At 47.5% G+C, this 21,058-nt stretch overlaps 1 protein-coding gene across 8 annotated transcripts in view; it reads right to left on the minus strand.

The window, feature by feature from the left end:
* Window positions 1–15,372, minus strand: part of PDLIM7 (PDZ and LIM domain 7) — a 62,134-nt gene extending 46,762 nt beyond the window's left edge. For 2 of the 8 annotated variants that reach the window (XM_077326232.1, XM_077326230.1), the window contains exon 1: window positions 7,409–7,518. In XM_077326232.1, the coding sequence (XP_077182347.1) occupies window positions 7,409–7,513 (105 nt within the window). In that variant the 5' untranslated portion in view covers window positions 7,514–7,518. The other 6 variants (XM_077326229.1, XM_077326227.1, XM_077326228.1 and 3 more) reach the window with 6 other exon arrangements.
* Between the last annotated feature and the right edge of the window lie 5,686 nt (window positions 15,373–21,058).

Genomic DNA, 21,058 nt, shown 5'->3' on the forward strand with positions numbered 1-21,058 from the left:
TCCTTCCCAGAGGACATGAACATGGGGAGAATTAAACATGTCAATCCACACCTCATTCTATGTTACCTGAATTAGCACAGCTCATACCGCCACCTCATTCTGGTGCGTATCTAAAACAGAACTCAGACTGGGAATCAGTCACACGCTTGGAATGAATCATGGATCCAGGTGATCAGATACATTTCCCTATGCCAGGGGTAGTCAACCTGTGGTCCTCCAGATGTTCATGGACTACAATTCCCATGAGCGCCTGCCAGCAAACACAGGCAGGCACTCATGGGAATTGTAGTCCATGAACATCTGGAGGACCACAGGTTGACTACCCCTGCTCTATGCAATAGGACAGTGTTACATTATTTGTCCTTTCAATTTTAAAAGTCTCTCTAAAGTTTTCAGGAAGACAGACAGCAAATACCGATGACCATTTATGAGGTAGTAACTTATTGTAAGAGCCTCTTGTGGCGCAGAGTGGTAAGGCAGCTGTCTGAAAGCTTTGCCCATGAGGCTGGGAGTTCAATCCCAGCAGCTGGCTCAAGGTTGACTCAGCCTTCCATCCTTCCGAGGTCGGTAAAATGAGTACCCAGCTTGCTGGGGGGTAAACGGTAATGACTGGGGAAGGCACTGGCAAACCACCCCGTATTGAGTCTGCCATGAAAACGCTAGAGGGCGTCACCCCAAGGGTCAGACATGACTCGGTGCTTGCACAGGGGATACCTTTACCTTTACCTTTAACTTATTGCAGTGTACATACAATCACATGGGAGCCAGTGGCCTGTATCTTAGTGGGGAAACTTTCATTGCTTCTAAAAATTTCTCAACTAGTATAGTGGTACTGAAAAATCCTTCCCCATCACATGAGTGAATGGACAGGAACTAGTTTGCCATATGATTGTACACAGGTAGCCATAATAAGTTTACATCTTGTAACTAGCTACCTAAAATTTATCCAATGAGAACAGATTCAGGTGCATAACCATGTAGGTCTGAAGCAACAAAACAAAGTTTGAGTCCAGGGGCATCTTTAAGACCAACGTTTAATTCTGGGTATAAGCTTTTGTGGTGCCACTGGACTAAAATATTTTTCATCCAATGAGAGCTTCATAGCACAGACCTGATAAAAGGTTCCTCTTTCTCTTGTTCAGCATTAAGGCACATATTCCAAAAACTGAAGTCCATATGCTGAGAAGGCTGAGCAGGGAGTTCTCTAGAGCAGGAATGTCAAACATAAGGCACAGAGGCCAGAACCAGGCTGTCTGTCCCACAAACAACTGGTGTCATGGAGGGCACAGGAGACTGCTGGAGGGGGAGTGGGAGGAGCCCCTCCAAATGTGGCTTCAGCATGGCAGGACAACCTCATCTGCCCCAGACAAGCAGAACCGCTTCACTTCAGTGCCAGCCTCACTGATAAGTTGGGAGCCATCGCATCGGCATTCATACCGGCTCAGGATCCCAAGGTGACATTGCACAGCTCTCAGCCCACCGCTCCAGGGACAAATGTCTGCAAGTAGTGTATGGGGGGGGGGAGTGCAGAGAGCCCTCTGCTAGGGCCTGCTGGCCGCCAGCACCACTGCCATATTCTGCCCCACTCCCCATGCAACAGCTGTGTTTTGGTCCATTGGGGACGTTCTTCAGCAGTTCCACACATCAAGTGCCTAGCTCTGCCACCCAGAGCATGACTCAGTGTTGGTTCTCCCTCCTGCACAGAACGCCTGACAGCCTTCAGGGATAGGTGGCTACCACCTTAAGGGCTATAGTGGTCACTGGATGGCCTGCGGTCTATGCCACACATTGTGAATACAATGCCCACTTTCCCTTCAGACAATCTGGCAACCTGAGGTGGTTACCTGTGAATCGGGGTGGCATGGCTTGCCACTGATTTCTGGCTTGAACCCCCAGCACTGACCCACCATGGATCACCTGATGGCCCTGGCCAGAGGAGGCCACTGCTGCACCGATGCCTTCAGTTTATTGGGCTTTGCTTGGCCTGGATCCTGCCATACATGTGGCCTTGCACCTGTGCCACTGCCCCCTCACTTCCACAGGTGAGAGGGCTTAGTTCAACTTATCCTTCCAGCCCCCTTCCGCAGTGGCCTGGGGGCAGGGGAAAGCTGACAACATACATCTGCAATGTGTTTTTACCCTGGGTGTCTCCCCCTCAACGGCGGAGTGGTGTCTGCCTGGCAGATTTTCCTCTGCACCTCCCCAGCCCATAAAGTCTAGCAGTGAGAACACACCAACTCAGAGCTGATCAGCTGCTGTCCTTTATAAAGTTTCTTTCTTCAGTACCTGACACACCTTATGGTACACTGGCCTACCAATCTCTTGTAACCAATGTGTTTGACAGCTGTGCTCTACAGCAGTGGTCCCCAACCCCCGGTCCGGGGACCGGGACCGGTCCATGGATCAGTTGGTTCCGGGCCGCATCTCATCCTCCTCCCTGGCTGCTGCCTCAGGGGCTGGCCCTGCCATCCTGCCACTGGCTCACCTTTGGTGCTCTCCGGCGGCCACCATGGCTGGGGCTCCCCCTTGGCATGGCATTGCGCAGCTGCTGCTGACAGCGCCCCCTAGCGGGCGGCGGGAAGTCAGGGGTGCTGGCGGGAAAGCAAGTGGAGCAGGGGCTCAGGCATCAGTGGTGACATCCCTCGGCAAAAGACTACCTGCCCCCCCGGGCCTCAGTAAAATTGTCAAGCATTGACTGGTCCCTGATGTTAAACAAGTTGGGGACCACTGCTCTACAGGATGTGCTGAGTAGTACAAAATATCCAAAGCACCCACGATGGGATTAAATTCCACCAAGAAACACTACATAGGAAAGGTGCTTTGGCCTGACACAGGTGCCCAGCTTTTCAAGTCTTTCTATTCTTGACTCGTTTCAAGTCAAGGCAAAAGCAAAGAAGTGGGTTGCTGTTTATAGAAGAACATAGATTCTGTGTACAACCATTGATTTTAATATTCTCAATAAAGTTCAAACTCCATTCCCCTGACTGACTGACATAGGCAGCACTGATCCTACCAACCTGGAGCTCTAAAGCTATGTGCAGGGGTGATTCAGGCAAAGTACCACAAAAATAATATATCTTGCAGCTAAAACAAGTGTTCTACCTTAGAATGGCATGTTCTACCTTAGAATGGAGGCCCTCCCTCCAGCCAAAGTGGTTCTTCCATTGGAGGAACCACCACTTAATTTGGCAGAAGGCTGCTTAGGATAAGGGGAGGCTTGACAAAGTTGAGAAGTAGAATCCATGCTACTATGCTTTGTTTTGGTCATAAAACCGGAAGGGGACAGGGAAAGAGATCAGTATATGCTTTGCTATTCTGCTCTTCAGTTTTTTCCACTGGCTGCAAGAAAGTCCAACAAAGGAAAGTAAGCACTTGGGCAATACTGAGAAGATAAACATCCGCAAGACAGAAGTTAATGGTGCAAGAGCCCCATCACCCCATTGTAACCAGAATCTAGACCATTCTCTGGTTTATAGGTATTTACCATCAGCCCACAGCACTTCTGGAAGGCAGACAGAAAAGAATACCAGTCTCAGAGAGATTGTGCACCTGTCCACTAAGCGAGGTAAAATCTATGGAACAGATCTTTTTTTGTTGCCCCCTGTATACCATAGCTTGTAGTAAGCTTACCCACTCCCTTACACCAAAAAGAAGCAGGCTGGACCAAAGAGCTTCTCATGGGTGACGAGTCTCAAGCCTCTCTACAGAGAGTGAAATTTTGTGCCTATGCAATTCAAGCCTGCCAGAAGGAAACCAAACACCTTTAACTTTTCTTTTACAATGACTAATTTTATTCTCTACAGTGTCTACACCCCCCAACATATTTTAAAATCTGAATGTTTTATTATGTCTAATTTTATATCCTTGTCTGTGACTGACTGAATATTTGCTGGCAGCTGCCTACATATTTTTCGTTAGTCTGATGCAAAAAAAATGTATAGCAAGAACATGCAGGTTTGAAAGTGGTGAACTGGAGGCTCCTGAAGCAAACAGCACTCAGTCAGGCATTTCTGAACATACAGCCGGGGGGGGGTGTCCATTTTCCACTGTTTGCTGCTGCGCGCGCGTGTGTGTGTTGGAAGGGATCTAATCCTGACCACAAACAGGATCTATTTGTATCCAACTTCCTGTTTGCTTTCTATGCAGAATCTTTCACATTATTAAAGAGAAACTAGATTTTACTTCACACACATAGACAGGAGTTTCACAATGCTTTTTGAACCTAGTACAGTGTAGTGGTTAAGAGTGGTGGCCTCTAATGTGGAGAAGCAAGCTTGATTCTCTACTCTACCACATGCAGCCAGCTGGTTGAACTTGGGATAGTCACAGTTCTCTTAGAGCTATACTGGCAGAGCAGTTCTCTTAGAGCTCTCTCAGCCCCTTCCCTTTACAGCGTGCATGTTGTGGGGAAAGGTGTTTGTAAACTTTGGGCCTCCTCCAGGTAGGGAAAAGCTGGGTATAAAGAACTAGCTCTTATCTTGTTCAATGGTTATATCCCTCCGCTTACACTGCCAGTCTGTTTTCTACATCTTTTACTTTTTGAGCCTTGTACTTTTGAGCCTTGTACTTTTTGAGCCTTGTACACATGTCTAAGCAGAGGATTAACCATGCTACTTCACAATCCTCGCCTCAAACTTACCCTCTTTTTCCCCACAATGTGTTGGATCATTTATCAAGAACTGCACTTTTATTTTTGTTTATTTGATTTGATTTCTATACCATCCTTCCATACGGCTCAGGGCGGTTTACATACAACATCATAAGGGATACATCGGACGAGTCAACATACAACATAGTCAATATACAACAATAACAACCCAACAGAGGTTCTAAACAACAACTTCAGTGGTCCCAACAATAACAACATACAAGCTAAACTCCCTAGAGACGTCAGGCTGCTTCAGGCCATGGAGGGGATTTCAGAGGGGGGGGGAGGGGGGGAACCTGTGGTTGGTCTCAGGCAAATGCCTAGTGGAGGAGCTCCCTTTTGCAGGTCTTGCGGAACTGTGGGAGTTCAGGCAGGGCCCTGGTCTCTTCAGGGAGCTCGTTCCGCCGGGTGGGAGCCAGGATGGAAAAAGCTCAGGCCCTCAAGGACTGACGTGCTTGTTTGGGGCCAGGGATCACCAGCCAGTTGGCAGTGGCAGAGTGTAATGCTCTTTTGGGAGTATAGGCAGAGTGACAGTCTCTCAGGTACACTGGGCCCACACCGCTCATGGCCTTGAAGGTAAGAACCAAAACCTTAAGCCTGATCCGGAATTCAATTGTGAGCCAATTGAGTTGTTGAAGTATGACAAGTTCAGCAGGAAAGAAGTTAGTAAAATCCCAGGCCTATATTCTAGGATCACAAATTACATACTTGTGGGAAACATACAGATTTGCTCTAGGACAACAAGGAACAAAAACTAAAGTAAGGTGATGCATGATGGCAACAAAAGCACGCTAACCTGCAGGACAGATTAGCTACCCCACCCCCACCCCCATTCTATAGTCAGTACATCAAACAATGCACAACATCCTCACTGGAGCTGCTATTGATACCAGCAGACTTGCCAAGGAGAAAAGAACCAAGCCACAAAGTATAGGCCGGGTGTAGCCACTTACACTACCCAAGGAGCGGTGCCTCAGACTAGACGACAAAGATTGGCTGCACTCAGCCATAATGCCAACAGACCAACATAACTAGGTATGTACAGTACAGGAAGGAAAAGAGCTCCCAAGGCCTGGTCCCAAAGAACATTCCTACAGCTTGCAAGAGATGGACACATTAGCACAAGGGAAAGGGGGCTGTTGCTTTAGCTTGGCATGTTGGTGGGAGGCACTTGCTGGGGTCTCTCTGCAAGATAGGCTCTCCCCTGTTTAGGCAGGGTCTTTTGTTGAGAGTTGGCCATGAGCCAAGAGAAACTTGGATGGGGGGGGGGGGGAGCACATACACACAAACCCCGAACAAGCAGCAGAGGCTGCCTGAACACAAAGCCCTCCAAGCAGGAAACAGTGTGTCCCCAGAGATGGGCTGGAAGAACAGCCTTGAATGGTGCGGCGAAGATTGCAAATAGACCTTCCCTCACCAGAAGCAGCAGGGTGGGAAACCAGTAAGGCTCAGATGGGATGAGATGGTGGCACAAAACTTGTGGAGTACTAGAAAGGCATTTGAGGGGGGGTGAATGTCTGGCTTTGGTCGGGGGGGGGGGGCATGGTGCTTTCCTTCAGCCCTTGGGGCTTCTCGTTTATAGAAAAACATTCTGCTCTGCCAAGCAGCCGCAAGCGTCAGCAGCAGCAGCAGTGGCGGCTGCACTCAGCATTCCAAGGCTTATAAGGCAATTCCAAGCAGAGGAGGAGTTGTCTGCAAGGCATCCACTGACAGCTTCACAAGTACCCAGCAGACCTAGAAGGGCACTTTCAGGTCAGGAATTATACTCCTCGGTGGCTACAAAAGGAGCTCCTTTGGACCCAGAAAATAAGGCTGATATATAGCACAGAAGAAGGGGAAGCTCCAAGACTGAAAAGCTATGGGGTAATGTCAGCAATTATCATTAAAGAACTTCATGCTCAGCCTGAAGGTCCCCATATGAAACATCACAAGTGGAGGCTGATCTAGAGGCATAGCTAAAGTTTTCCTGCAAATTCACAGTTTTGAACCAGGGAAACACCACCACCCCTAGTGAGAATGGATTAAACACCATATGAATTGTGAATTAAGCCTCAATTGCCACACAAGAAACTTAAGAAATCAGCTCTTAGCAGTCTGGTAGAAGACATCAAGAAGACAGATGAAAAGTGCCAGCATGCACTAGGGATTCAACCTGGACCCGGGGGTGGGGGGCACTTTCTCCCCCAGCACAGGCTGCAAGTGCTAAACCCAGGGTCGGGGATATAAAGACATAAGCCAGAGAATAAGTCAGAAGGCAATCCCATATCTCCCAAACTCTCCAAGAGCACTTCAATATGCAAGAGAGGACTTTAAAGAAAGCATTTCCCCACAGCGCCATTGTTTGATTAAGTGTCAAGAGAACCCTATGCCAAGAAAGAGTCAAAGTCAGCTAGAAGCCTTGTGGAAGCTCCCATTTAATAAAGCTGTACACCCTGAAATCACATCCCTTCCTATAGAGAGCTATCCCCATCCAGCTACCAGCAAGAGCCACTATCTCAGGACCAAAAATAGAGCACGGGAGTCTCAAGAACCTGCTATCAAGTGACAGACTGTTGCTCAGAGCTCTTCCATGACATCATGACAGCAGGAAGATTGGCAGCATCTTGGGCAGAGCACTTTCTCTTATGGCAGCAACACCAGCACAGAGCCAGGCACAAAGAAATATTTGCAAAGGAAGTGGTGCAGCATAATAGAGCTCTGTGCATGCCCAGCACATTTGTATATGAGGGCTGAGAAAGTAGAAAAGAGGCTTCAACTTACCCGGGAGATGGATAATGGCATGTTGAAATCCTTGCCACCCTGCAGCCGGAATCCCCATGGCGGTGGCCCCTCCAGCACCACCTTATACGAATCCATGTCACTCATTGTTTCTGGGAAGGAAAAAACAAGATCCTTTAGTGAAAGTGTAACAGGACAAGAGATAGCAGTGGAGATCAGGAGATACCTGAAGATCAGGAGATGTCTCCCGTACATAAGAAGTTACAGTGCCAAAATGTGAGGCAAGAAGTGGTAAAGGGAAGTACAAGCTCCTCCCCAAACCTCAAAGGGTGATGTACATGGGAGCATCTCTCTCTCTCCCTCACACACACACACATCAATGCTTCCTTCACTTTTTTCTACAGCAATGTGTTCAGCTTTTATTTCTTCCATCTGTAGAGTGAGTCAGTCAGTCAGTAACCTTTTATTGGCATAAACCATCTGTAGAGTAAGCCTTCAGAGCTTTTCCTGCTGCTGCACCAAAGCAGAATATAGGCAGAGGGAGTACACAAAGATGCTGAGAAGATGGCATCCCTCTTCAGCCCTTCACGGTCCCACCCCTCTGTTGTCACAGCATTGCCTGTGCTGTAACATCTACCAAACTATTCCTGGGAGTACAGAATAAAATGCATATTCTGAATATTCATATGACCTATGGAGTCTGGTTTTAAATTAAATGGACCTTTTTTGGGGTGACCTGGTCCAAGTCAATAAAAGCACCTTACACTAAATGCGTAAACCAGCTTGCCTCATGCATAGGCACTAGAATTTCATGAGTGTCAATATCTACTCATGTAATATATGTAATATATGTCAGTGCTCATTCAAAATGGGCACACTACCAACCTATTTCAAATCTCCTGTCCAAGATCTCAACCCATGTATAACTTTGATGGAACAACACCTGGAAGATTCCACAATAGCGTATGCCTGGATTACCATCAGGGCTCCTACAGAAGAAAGGGCTATATGACCCACAGGGGCCATTCTTTGAGGTAGACCAGAGTTTGTTCTATCGGGTGGTTTGGAACCATCAGAGAGGCAAGAAGAGGGCTCCACATTTCCCAACCACAGTGCCTACTATTGAGCCTGGTGCATGGTATCTCTGCTGCAGACCACTTAGCCTTTGAGAAAACTCTTGTCAGACTCCCCAAAGGTGCTATGCCTTATGTCCTGAACATTAGCCCACACCACCAAAGGCTGGACCTGGACAGGTCCTGATCCTCATGCCAATCCCTAGCACCCCTTTGAATGAATGGCTTTGGACCTGGTAGGACCACTGGAGAAATCAGTGGTTATTGATCATGCTATCAGATACCCAGAGGCGGTGGCTCTGAAAGGTACAGGGAGCTGTAATAATTGCTAGTGAGTTTATCAAAATACTTCCAAGGGTGGACTTTCACAAGGCCATGTTTACTGATAAAGGAATCAACTTCCTGGGAAAGGCTTTGCAGGAATTTTGAAAAGTCTTAAAAGTGCAGCTTCTGAAGTCCTCACTTTATTTGTTGTTAGGTGCAAAGTCGTGTCCGACCCATCACGACCCCATGGGCAATGTTTTGGAACTGTCCATAGAGTTTTCATGGAGTGGTTTGCCATTTCCTTCTCCAGTGGATCACCTTTGTCAGAGCTCTCAGCTATGACCTGTCTGTATTGGGTGGCCCTGCACGGCATAGCTCATAGCTTCACTGAGCTACGCAAGCCCCCTTGCCACGACAAGGTACTGATCCTTGAAGGGGGTTTACTTTACTACCCCCAGGCTAATTGACTACTAGAATGTTTTAACAAAGCCTTAAAACATAGGTCCTATAAGTTTGTTGCTTCTGAGCCACACCAATAACATAGACACCTAGGCCTTTTATTCCTTGCTCTTGGGGAGGTCCCACACGCCTCCCTATGCTTCTTTTTATTTGAATTATTGCTTGGGCAGCTCCCTCAGGGGCATCTGGTAAGGGAGAACTGGGAACAGCAGGGTAGCTCAGCATGGTCCATAAGAAGCCATATAGTGAACTTGAGGGCTACCTGGGGCCAAGACAATCTACAGAAAGTTCAGTAGCAGCTTGATTGAAAGGTGCAGCCACAGGAACTGCAGCCCAGACAGTGAGTCCTGGTCCTGTTACCATTCACATCCGCAAAATTATTTGCCCATTGACAAGGTCCATATAAGGTGATGAGAAAGGCCAGATCTGTTGATGATGAGATCCAGTATTTCAAATGGCACGAATTCTTACAGACAGTTTATGTACTATTTCAACCGCATGGGCTGCATGGGGTGGCTGCTACCTTTTAACAGTTAACGGATAATGTGCTCACTGGGCTAGATGAATTTACAGGTGTTTATATCAATGACCTCATCATGTACAGTAGTTTTTGGCAACACCACCTTGGACACCTGCAACAGGTTCTAGAGGCCTTGTGGGCTGCACAACTAACAGCCAACCCTGAGAAATGTTACGCAAGCCTGCAAGAGGTATAGTGCATGGACCTCCAAGCTGAATGAAGAAGTTTGCCCACTCTACCACAAGGTCACTATCCTGGAGGCCTGGCCTCCACATTGAGAGTAAAAACAATTCTTATGGCTAGCCAATTATTAGGTTCTCCACAAAAGCCTATCTACAGGCAGAGCTGACAAAGAAGTGTCATGATCACTAGTATTCCACAGGTATTCCAGCAATTATGAGCAAGTCTGGTTTTCCAAACAGTGTTAAGTATTGCTCAACATAGAGCAGCCATTCATAATACAGACCAGTGAACCTAGCATTGGACTAGTGGCTGTACTACCTCAAAAGGGGGGAAACACCCAACGATCTATTTAAGAAACTTCTTCACTCCATGATCAGGCATGCTAGGTGGTCAAGAGAGTAGCCTGACTATTAAAAGGAATTGCAATATGCTAAATGCAAAGTTTTTTTCTCACAAAAAATGGCCTCTGCCAGACAAGGGGCCATCCTTTCTTGGGAGAGAAGATATATAGCACACAGGGGGCAACAGAGGAGGCCCAACTAACCTGGACTCTGCCAGGAGCTACTCTTGGACAGGATGGGGTACCAAGTGGGACAACCGGACAATGGCCCCAGGAAGAGTCAGAGTATGCCGTGTACAGGATAGTTTTCCCCAACCCACAAATCAGCTGCTGAGCACAGCAGCAGGGGTAAGAATATTGCCAGCTGAATGCTTCGGCTGAGGGCAGGGATGGCAGCAAAGGGATCTGGCTAGGTCAATGCAACCCCACTCTGGGCAGGACAAGGCAAGGGTGGAGTTAAGGGAGAAAGAGAGCTCAGAGAATGGAGGAGCAGTGCAGAGTAGGGTGGGCAGCTCCAGAGATGGGAGAAAGGGGAACCTAGAAGAGGAGCTATGGCCTTGGGCAAGAGGAAGCAAGAAGACCCGGTCAGGCCTGATAGAATCAAGCCACATGCAGCTCAGCCCCACTATGGTTACAGAAAAGGAGAACGGGAATGGCACTCATGTGGAGACCTGCTTGGACTTGGTTCATGGCAATAAAGGGAACCTTAATAAGCTCCATGGAGTCTGGGTGAGTCTCTGCCTTCCATGGAAGACTCTTATAAAATCCTGCTCCCCCCCCCCCAAGCAGGGCCACTGGGTAGAGGAGGGAGGCAAGGAACTTGTTTTAATTGGCAAAGTGAATATGCTTAAATTCCCTCCTCTCCCACACTACAGCTCTGATCTGAATTGAGGTTCTGCACAGCTGCTACTGACTCTTGTAAAATGCCAGGAAGAGCTCCCTGCATCCCACCTATTTAGGCCCCAGATTTGTCCACACAATTAATGGCTGCCAGGACTTGGAAAATGTTGCTTTGCATCTAGACACTCCAGATAGCCAATGAACCCTAGCTCAGGTCATAGTCAAATCATTTCCATTTTTAATGGATTTCACTCCCATGGGGGAGCAGATAAGATTCTGACTTGGGAGTATGATCGTAACTTTGAGGATGTGTGCTCACACGCAGCTAAGGTTGGTAAGAGGAGACGTAGGCTTTGTTCTGTTCCCATAGTTCATGCTTTAGGACAGTCAAGGAAGAGGACAGCAGGAAAGGACCTGGACCTCATTCCCCTGACTGGCTAGGAAAAAAATGGCCCAGAATCACACTTTGCTACTTTGCAGGTGTGCTAGTTAAAGTAACCCCAATCTATAGCAAGCAGGCAAAACAGCATCCACAGGTCAATTCCTCCCTTCCCCCTCCTACAGTCTCCCCAGGCAGTTTGTGTCTATATAAGGCATGCAAGATGACCCTGTCATATTCCACTGGTATGTCACCAGGATGGGGAGAGACGCAAATGACTGCTGCAAACGTCAAGCACTTCCTGGCAGGGACTATTCAAGGAGCTGGGAGGAAAAATACAGAGGGGGAGAAAACATGCAGGACGTAGAACATCTAGACCACCCCTTCCCTGCAGATTGGGTGAGAAAGCTACAGCAAAAGAACAGAATGTCTACCCACCCATCTTCCAAACCAGTCTGGGAAATGTAGCACTTCCACTCCAGGAGAAATCCCTCACAGCCCACCAGCATACCCCTCCCTGGCAGACTGGGACGCTTCAGCTTGGAAGATTTCAGCAGCAACAACTTAATACCTTTTCTCCATGGGAATGGCAGAGGAATGTACTCTGCTAGGGAAAGGCTAGAAGCTTTGATTTCTCCCAACCTCCTCCCAAGGCTGTGAGTCGGCATAACATGCCTGAACACAGCCTCCCTGCCCTGGGCTGCAGGAGTGCCTTGGGCCTCCACTCTCACAACAGTTCACTTGGAGTCACTTTGCTCAACTGAGTTCCCCACCACCCACCCAGCTGCCCCATCTAGTAATGACAACAGCAGCAGCAGTAGTCAAGCAAGGCCAGCATGGGACACACTGGTGTCACAAAGCAGGGAATTCCAGGGCTACGCTGTGTGACCTTTGTGCAGCCATAGAAATGGGGCAACACTGCCCCCTCCCATACCAGCTGCATTTATGGCAAGGGAGTTGCGTCTGGAACAAATCAAGGCCCTCGGGCATGGAGAAGGAACCACAGAGAGCAGGCTGAATTTAGAGAAGCACCAGTGAGTTCAGACTGTGGCCCTGCACCAGCCCCAAATAGCAAGTGACGATGCTTAGTTATCACCTTCCCAGACACAAGGGAATGTAGGAGCAAATTTAGTCCACAAATCTACATGCCTTGATACACTCTTCCTAGAAGTGCCTGAATTTGTAAGGAGGATTGAAATGATGGCAGATATAGCAGGGTGGAGGAGCCAAGATAGGAAATGGGAAAGAATGGGCACTCCAAAGAAACTAAACCCAACAGCAGCAAGAAATGATAGAAATGCTGCAGCAACGCCTAGAGCCTACTGCCCCTTTAAAAATGTTTCCACACCTGCCCTTTGCAAGTCGGTTGAGGCTGAGAAACACATTAATCCTCGTGAAACAAATAGAGGTACACTGGCCAAAGGCACCCACTGACACAATGGGAATCAGAGGCACAGCTCATTAGTGTGGAGAGGCAACAAACATACAGAGGAAGAAACTTTCCACAGCAACTCTTCCTGAAGTGCAGAAAAGCAAAATATGATGCTGCCATATTAACAAGATAAAACTACTTCAAGAAGTTGAGATATGCACGGGGGGGGGGGGATAAGCAAAAGTCTCCCTTTCTCCTCTTTTTGACCCTTGCCTGCATGAAGATGATCAAGATTATTCAGCTGGAAGACCACAAGGAAGGAAAAGAGTTGGCTGAGCAATATACAGCCTATCCCAGCAGGGAAATGCTGAGGTAATGCCCCTTCTCCTTGAGAAATGTTAACCTTCCTCCAAATAGGTCCTTTAAACAGAAATTAATCTAATCAGGTGTGAGCCCTATGCAAGCTACAATACCTCAGAAGGAAATAGCCAAGATATATCTGGAGCCGTCTCCTTTCCTTGCTTGGACTGTCTTCCCAGCCTAATGGCAAGTGCTGTCTACCTATGCTCATGAAACAAAGAGCTAGGTGTTCTGATGGCAACTGTCACACAGTGGCTAGACTGGGATCCAGGAGACCCAGGTTCAAATCTCTGCTCTGCCTTGGAAGCTTGTTGGGTTACCTTGGGCCAGCCATACATACTTAGCCTGTCCTACTTCATAAGGCTGTTGTGGGAATAGCTGGAAGAAGAGAGAATGATGTAAATCGCTTCAGGGAGAAAAGTGGGATATAAATTAAGGATTTATAAAAATAAAAACATTTACAACCCATCCTTTTTTAAAGTATGCATCCAAAAATAAACTGGAGACTGACAGGGAAACCTCACCATTTTAAAATCATTTTACAAGGATATAAAAGAAGCGCTGCTGGATCTTAACAAATCTCCATCTAGTCCAGCATCTTATTTCCAGGAGTGACTAACCACAGATCGCAAGCACGTATAAGGGCGACAGTTATGCCTCATGGTGAGTCTCCAGCACCTATCCCTTAGGTATACTGTAACTGGACATGAAAGTACTGTTTAGCCATCCCACTTTGATAGGCTGGGGCATTATTTTCATGCGCATCCATATGCTGACCTTAAGACAGGCACTGGAAGGAGGCATCAAGACTCTTAATGATGGAGGTGCCAGATAAAGAAACTGGCATGTTCCACAGAATGGAAAATTGCCAGGGCAGATCCCACTGCTGAAGCAATACTGAACTCTGGAACAACTCTTCTGTAATTCAGAGGTCCCAAACATGTTCAACTATTAGGTTACAGCTCAGAGGTACTTTTAGACCGAGGCACAGAAAGGCACTTTTACTGGCTGATACATGTGCAGGACCACACATGCACAAATCCAGACTGTGGACTGAGGCCTTCCTACAAAATTCTCACTCGGCTTCTTTATACCTGACCTCCGCCCAGCTCAGAAAACGAGGACTGTTCTCGAGGTGCGCCTCCATTCCAGCTCTAACCCATTACAGGAAGCCAAAAGGCCAGTCACGTCCTGGCCCCACGAACCACACGCCAGCCAGCCTCAGCACGGGCGAAGGGGCACACCCCACTCGCCTGGCGACCGAGCACTCGCGACTAGAGGCCGTTCTGCAAAGCAGCGGAAAGGGCGCGACGGCACAGCAAGCGAAGGGGGCCGGAGGCGCCCGGAGGATTCACAAGCTACACTCCGGACGGAGCCGCCGGGGCAGGACCGAGGGTCTCTCGACTGCTTTGCAAGGGCACGAAAGGAAACGGGGGGAATAGGGCGGGGGGAAGAAAAGAGCCACGAGCTACCCGGACGCCCACCGAGGGCTCCGCGGAGGTCCGCAGCCGACCGGCCACTCGTGCCTCCGATCTTCGTTCAGCAGCCGCACTGCAGTTCACCCCAGCCGGGACAAATGCGAGACGCGTACCTGCAGGGCCCCGGCGACCACCCTCCTGAAGGCGGGACCGGGCTACTCCGCCGCCACCGCACTGCCTCAGCCGCAGCGCCTCCGGGGAAGCGCCTTATATCTCTGGCCGGGCTCAGCGGCTCCGCCTGCTCAGCCCTTCGGTACGGCCCGGCCCGGCCCGGCCCCCCGCCCGTTCAACAATCGCGCCGCTTGCTAGGAGCGCATGCGCTGCCCCTCATAGGTGTGACAGCGCCTCCTGTTGACCTTGGGGGAGCGGTGCAGAGCAGTCTTCCCTGGGAAAGCGATATTAAAAAGAGTTCAAGCGTCGCACCGCAATTTTCACGCCCTCTGTGTTCTGCTCCTGCAGGCCTCGTTGTGTCGCCGCAGCGGCGGAAGCCCCATCCGAAGAAACGGCCTGCGACGTCTCCCACACACCCGACCTCACACGCAGCAGATTCGTTCCGAAATCTCAGAGGCACAATGTCGCATGGCTCAGGACGCTGAGCTGAGCAAATTTAACTTTTAGCATACGGCTTCTTTCCAGAAGGAGAGGTCATATATATCCAAATAAGGGGATAGAAAAGAAAGTGCGTGGCTGCAGAGCAAGGAGGGTGGAATGCCTACCTGGCAGTCAATCTGGTCCCCTCCTGCCACACAGTACCCAGATGCATGCCCAGCAGGCTATGTTGCTGTGCCAGTAGATCCCACCACAGGTACAGGAGCGGGATTATACTGCCAACGTGAACGATGCAATCGGCAAAAGGAGAGATGCACGCCCTCACATGGCATGCTCTGTGTAAGCAGTGTTACAGTCACAACCTATTTTTCCCCTCATGGTGCTGCGAGCTGTTATATGAACATATTAGGCTGTCTTCTACTAACTAAGCTCAAACATTGATCCATCTAAGCCGTCTGCTGTGACTAAACAAACATTCTGGATGGCTTTAATTTGTTACTCCAGAAGATCCTTTTGAGTGAAGATAACAGGGTTTGAATTTAGACATTCTGCATGGAAAGCCACATCCAGGCATCCCAGTTTTTCTTAACCACCATAATATTTCATGGGTGATTAGCCTGCAACTATCCATGCAAGACATTCAGGAGTCGCATGTCATAATATCAATCCCCAGTCCTAATCACTATTCTACAGACACATAAAGCCAGTGATAGTCACTGCAAAAGCCCATGGCAACTGAGATATCTTCCTGAAGAACATCATACAACTATGGGATGTACCTCTGGACACCCCAGAGAACATTCCATGATGTTCTCTCCTTACCCATGGTCAGTTATAAACTATTCTGCAGATGATACCCCAACGCGCACAGCATTGGCAATAGCTATCTTCTGGACAGAGCTGTGGTGTGAAGGAGGTACATTTGAATAAAAGTAATTTAGATAAAGCCCTAGCCTGAATAGCCCAGGCTAATTCAGTCCTGTCAGATCTCAAAAGCTAAACAGAGTCAGCCCTGGATAGTATTTGGTTGGGAGACCACCAAGGAAGTTCAGGACCTCAATGGACAGCCAGGTAACGGCTAACCACCTCTGAACCTTCCTTTCCCTAAAATCTTATGCAGTCACCATAATTCCAGCTGCAAGCTGACAGAAAAAATTAACAAACAGATACAGTTGTGTCTCCCATGTAGTTAAAAATATTCCTGTAATTTTGGGGGGCTTTGTGTGTGTGTGAACTGAGGTTGACATCCTTAATTTTATTCACACACCCCTCACAGACTCACGTACAATTTCTGGCTACAGCTGTGATGACTCCTGAGAATACTCAAAGAAACCTGAACAATAGGCATGGTAAATTCCTCTTTCAGCTTCAAAAGTCAACAGAGCTAATAGGATACTTTGTGGAAACTTGGAAAGTGAAGGGCACATCCTTTCATGAATGATGCAATGCCAACACCATATGTCCCACTTATTAGCTACAGGCTTGTTCATCCCGTTTTCATCACCTATCTTTTCACAGCTTTAGACTACAAGAGTTTTGGTGAATGTTACCAGTACTAGGATGAGTGAAGGAATGGAAAGGTTGTCTTTTAGTGACCACTATTTGAAGTTTAAAATGAGAGGCAGAGCTTGAATGTTAGAGATCTCTCCATTCAGACTTTAACCACTATCTGAACTTTCAGAATTATGCATGCAGAAACCAGAATATACAATACCTCACTCAGAGCCTGTAATGTATACAGGGCACTGTCAACAATACAGAAAACCTAAGTGACATGATGTAATCCCCTTGCTGTGCCAAATTGTTTTTTTAAGTTGCACAAAATCCATGTTTTATTTTAATATCTTTGAGTTCTGCCTGATGAAGAGTTCCAGAGAACTCAAAATCTTGCACGATGTTATTTTGCTGTTTTGGATATTAAGAGTTATGACATAAATGTTGTTTTGTGGGCTGTGGTTAAAGAGGTGGGCAAGTCAAGTCACTGTGACCAATTTTCCACAGAAATAGACAGTGCCCCTCATAATCCTTTGAATGGCTGCATAGACTCTCAGGGCCCATTTCAGATTGCACAGAAATCTGTCTAACAACAAAGTTCCTTAGGCCTAGGAAGGTGAGGGGGGAAAATCAAAAACACAAACTGACTCCTGACCCCCTCCTCCCATGTCCAATTGCATCCTTCCTCAACAAATTGCAGGTCAACTTCAAACCATATGTCACAGGTATGGCATTCAGACATAGAATGCTGGGATTATGAAGAGAACAAAGCTTTCTGACACAGAATTCCAGTAGTCTTGAAAAACTATGGCGTCTGGGTTTCTTTGTGGGAGTCACAACAGTTATCCCAGCATCATATAAATTTTTTTTGTAAAACATACCCTATATATACTCGCATATAAGCCTAGTTTTTCATCACCTTTTTCACACTGAAAAAGTCCTCCTTGGTTTATATGTGAGTATATACAGTAATTGAAATAAAAGCCTGCTCCAGCCAGCCAATTGTTGCTCAGGCAGCTCATAGGACATCAACTGATCTTTTTTTCTGGTCTTTTTTTCCCTTTTGCCTTCACTTCTTCCAAACTATTCTTTTGGTTTCTGTGGGTGAAAAGTGGGGTACAAAAACCAGCAGCTATTCATCCTCTTGGCTTTTCTGTATTTGTTGGGGGGGGAGGCTGGATGGGAGAGACTGTGATGATGGAGCATTTCCCACCCTTGGCTTCTATGCGAGTCAATAAATTTGTCCAGATTTTGTGGTAAAATTAGATGCCTCGGCTTATATGCGAGTATATACGGTAAGTCCATTAGGGTTATTGACTGCTTAAAACCGGACACTGCTCTGTTCTACAAGGCCAGCAGCCAACTGTGTTCCATATTTTATGCCTGTGCTTTTTCCTTCACTTACACTTTGTGGGCAGTGTGCCACAAGAAATATTTTTCAAAAGGATGGCTTTGGTAAAGATTCCAAGCAACATGTGTGCATATTTTTTTTATGCACACCTCAACATGTGTGCATATTTTTAAAAACTGTTCTGGAAAACAAAATAAATAGTAGCATTTGCTGTACCTATCATCAGCTGCACCTCCGCACAGAAGTTTAATTATTTTTAAAGTGCAGAAAAGCTAAGAACAACAGAAAAAGAAAGCATCCCCTTGTTGTTTTTAAAGAATATCCAGCATTAGAAAGTGAAGAGACCAACATTGTGGTATCAGGTATGCTTTCTTTACCAAAAAAATTCCACTGCAGCAAATTTTATTATAGTTACTCAAATGCAAGATTAGGTGTCGTTCCTCCCCCCTCCACCCCCGCTGCTCCATTTTAAAAACAGAGGGGAGTCATCTTATTTTCACGTACAAGGTATAGGTATGTCCAATAATAATTTGTTGTGTTTAACATGGAAGGGTCACCTTCCTTTTGCATAAAAGTGTACAGGGCCACCAGGTGGGGGCCAGGATGGAAAAAGCTCTGGCCCTGGTTGAGGCCAAGCAAGCTTCCCTGGGTCCAGGGATCACCAGGAAGTTGGAAGTGGTAGAGCGTAAGGCTCTTTAGGGGGTGTAAACAGAGAGACGATCCCTCAGGTATACTGGGCCCAGACCATGTATTGCCTTAAAGGTGATAACCAAAGCCTTAAGCCTGATCCAGAATTCAACTGGGAGCCAGCGCAGCTGCTGGAGGATGGGCTGAATGTGGGACCTCCGAGGTGTTGCTGTGAGGACCCTGACAGCCGTGTTCTGGACCAATTGCAGTTTCCAGATCAAAGTCAAGGGCAGGCCTGCATAGAACGAGTTACAGAAGTCTAGCCTAGAGGTCACTTGTCGCATGGATCACTGTGGTTAGGTATTCATACATACATACATATCTTTATTACGGTCATAGACCAGCAAAATCAAAACTATTTCACAGTTACAGAAATAATATGGCTAAAACATGGTTTTATTAATAAAATAGCATTATGCTTAGACTATGAGTCTGCTAAAATACAATTTAAAACTAAATGAAAATGGAAATATAGGTAATTTTTCTAATTGCTCTCAGGGTCTGTTAAGTTTTAGTCAACTTCCGCCACCTATTTATGGCTGCAGCACAAAACCTGGCGACACTATATGTGATGGAACAGTTTGTGTCTGTGAGCAGCAGGGAGATATATGATTGTCCTGAACGCCCTGGGACTCTATATAACCATGGTGTTATAAATATGGAATGAATGTCATTATAAACCTGACAATGCAAAAGGATATGTTCCAGTGTTTCTATTTGGCCAGAGCCACAGGGGCACTTCCTTTCACCATAGGGAATTTTCTTGTATCGCCCTTCAAGTATAGCTGAAGGAAGGGCATTGCGGCGAGCTAAAGTGAAGGCCCTCCGGTGATTAGGCACTTCAATATTTGTCAAATAAGCCAAGGGAGCTGTGACATACCTATTGCCTTCACTAACAATGAAGGCAGAGGTATTTGCTAGATCATGTTGGCATTCTATATCCACTACTCGCTGTTTGATAACCTCTTTAGCTTGGTCATAGGCCATCTGTACCAGAAATTCTGGAGAAAATCCCAAAGCTGCGATTTCCCCCCTTGCAGATTGTTTCCATGAAGACTGGAAGTCATCCTTCAAAATCAAAGAAGCTAATCCACAGGGGAAAAAAGGAGATCTTAAACCAGTAATTGAGAATGCTTAACCATACTCTTGCCTCCACCTTCATAAGGCCGGTCTCAAGTCGCAAGGTGGCATTGGAAACACATCTTGGGACTTTGATGGCTGCTCTTAGGAATTTGGATTGTACAGATTCCAGTAATGCAAAATTGGAATAAGGACCTAGCTGTGCACCATATAACAGTTGTGCTATTGACTTAGTGTCAAACAATTTTAGAGCTGCAGGGATATTATTATTATTATTATTATTATTATTATTATTATTATTATTATTAATTAGATTTATTTCCCGCCACTCCCCGTAGGCTCGTGGCGGGTCACAATAGTCCTATCCCCATTAAAATACCCATTAAAAGACTTTAAAAACAATCCCAACATGGCGGTAGCTCTCATTATTCCCACCCCTGCTATCAGAGCGGCAGGGAGGGTGGGGAGGAGATCTAACTTACTAGGTCCGGGGGGGGGGGGGGAATGCTGGCACTCATTCGCTGACCCCGGCCTCAACCAAAAACCTGGCGGAAGAGCTCCGTCTTGCAGGCCGTGCGGAAAGCTGGTAAATCCTGCAGGGCCCGCAGCTCACCCGGGAGCTCATTCCACCAGGTAGGGGCCAGGACCGAAAAGGCCCTGGCCCTGGTCGAGGCCAGGCGCGATTCTCTAGGGCCAGGAACGATCAGGAGGTTCTCCCCCGTTGAGCGTAAAGCCCTGCGGGGGATATAGGGCGGTAGGCAGTCCCTCAGGTATGTGGGTCCCAACCTGCGTATAGCCTTAAAGGTCAAAACCAGAAGCTTGAACCTGATCCGGGCAGCAAATGGCAACTAATGCAGCTGCCTCAGCACAGGCTGGATATGGGCCCTCCAAGGTGTACCAGTGAGGACCCGAGCAGCTGCGTTTTGCACTAGCTGGAGTTTCCGGATCAGAGACAAGGGTAGGCCGGCGTAGAGCGAGTTCAGAAATCTATTCTGGAGGTGACTGTCGCATGGATCACTGTAGCCAAGTGGTCAGGGGACAGGTAGGGCGCTAGTAGTCGGGCCTGGCGAAGATAGAAAAATGCCTGACCCGCTACTCTCTTGACCTGAGCCTCCATAGTCAGGGAGGTATCGATGGTCACCCCCAAATTCCTGGCCTGGGCGCCCTAGTAAGTTGCGCTCCTGCCAGGGTGGGTAAGCGCGCTGCCTGGTCCTGCCCTCTGCCTCCCAGCCACAGGACCTCCGTCTTGGAGGGGTTGAGTTT

The sequence above is a fragment of the Paroedura picta genome, chromosome 3 (genome assembly GCF_049243985.1).
Source record: "Paroedura picta isolate Pp20150507F chromosome 3, Ppicta_v3.0, whole genome shotgun sequence".
NCBI lineage: Eukaryota > Metazoa > Chordata > Lepidosauria > Squamata > Gekkonidae > Paroedura > Paroedura picta.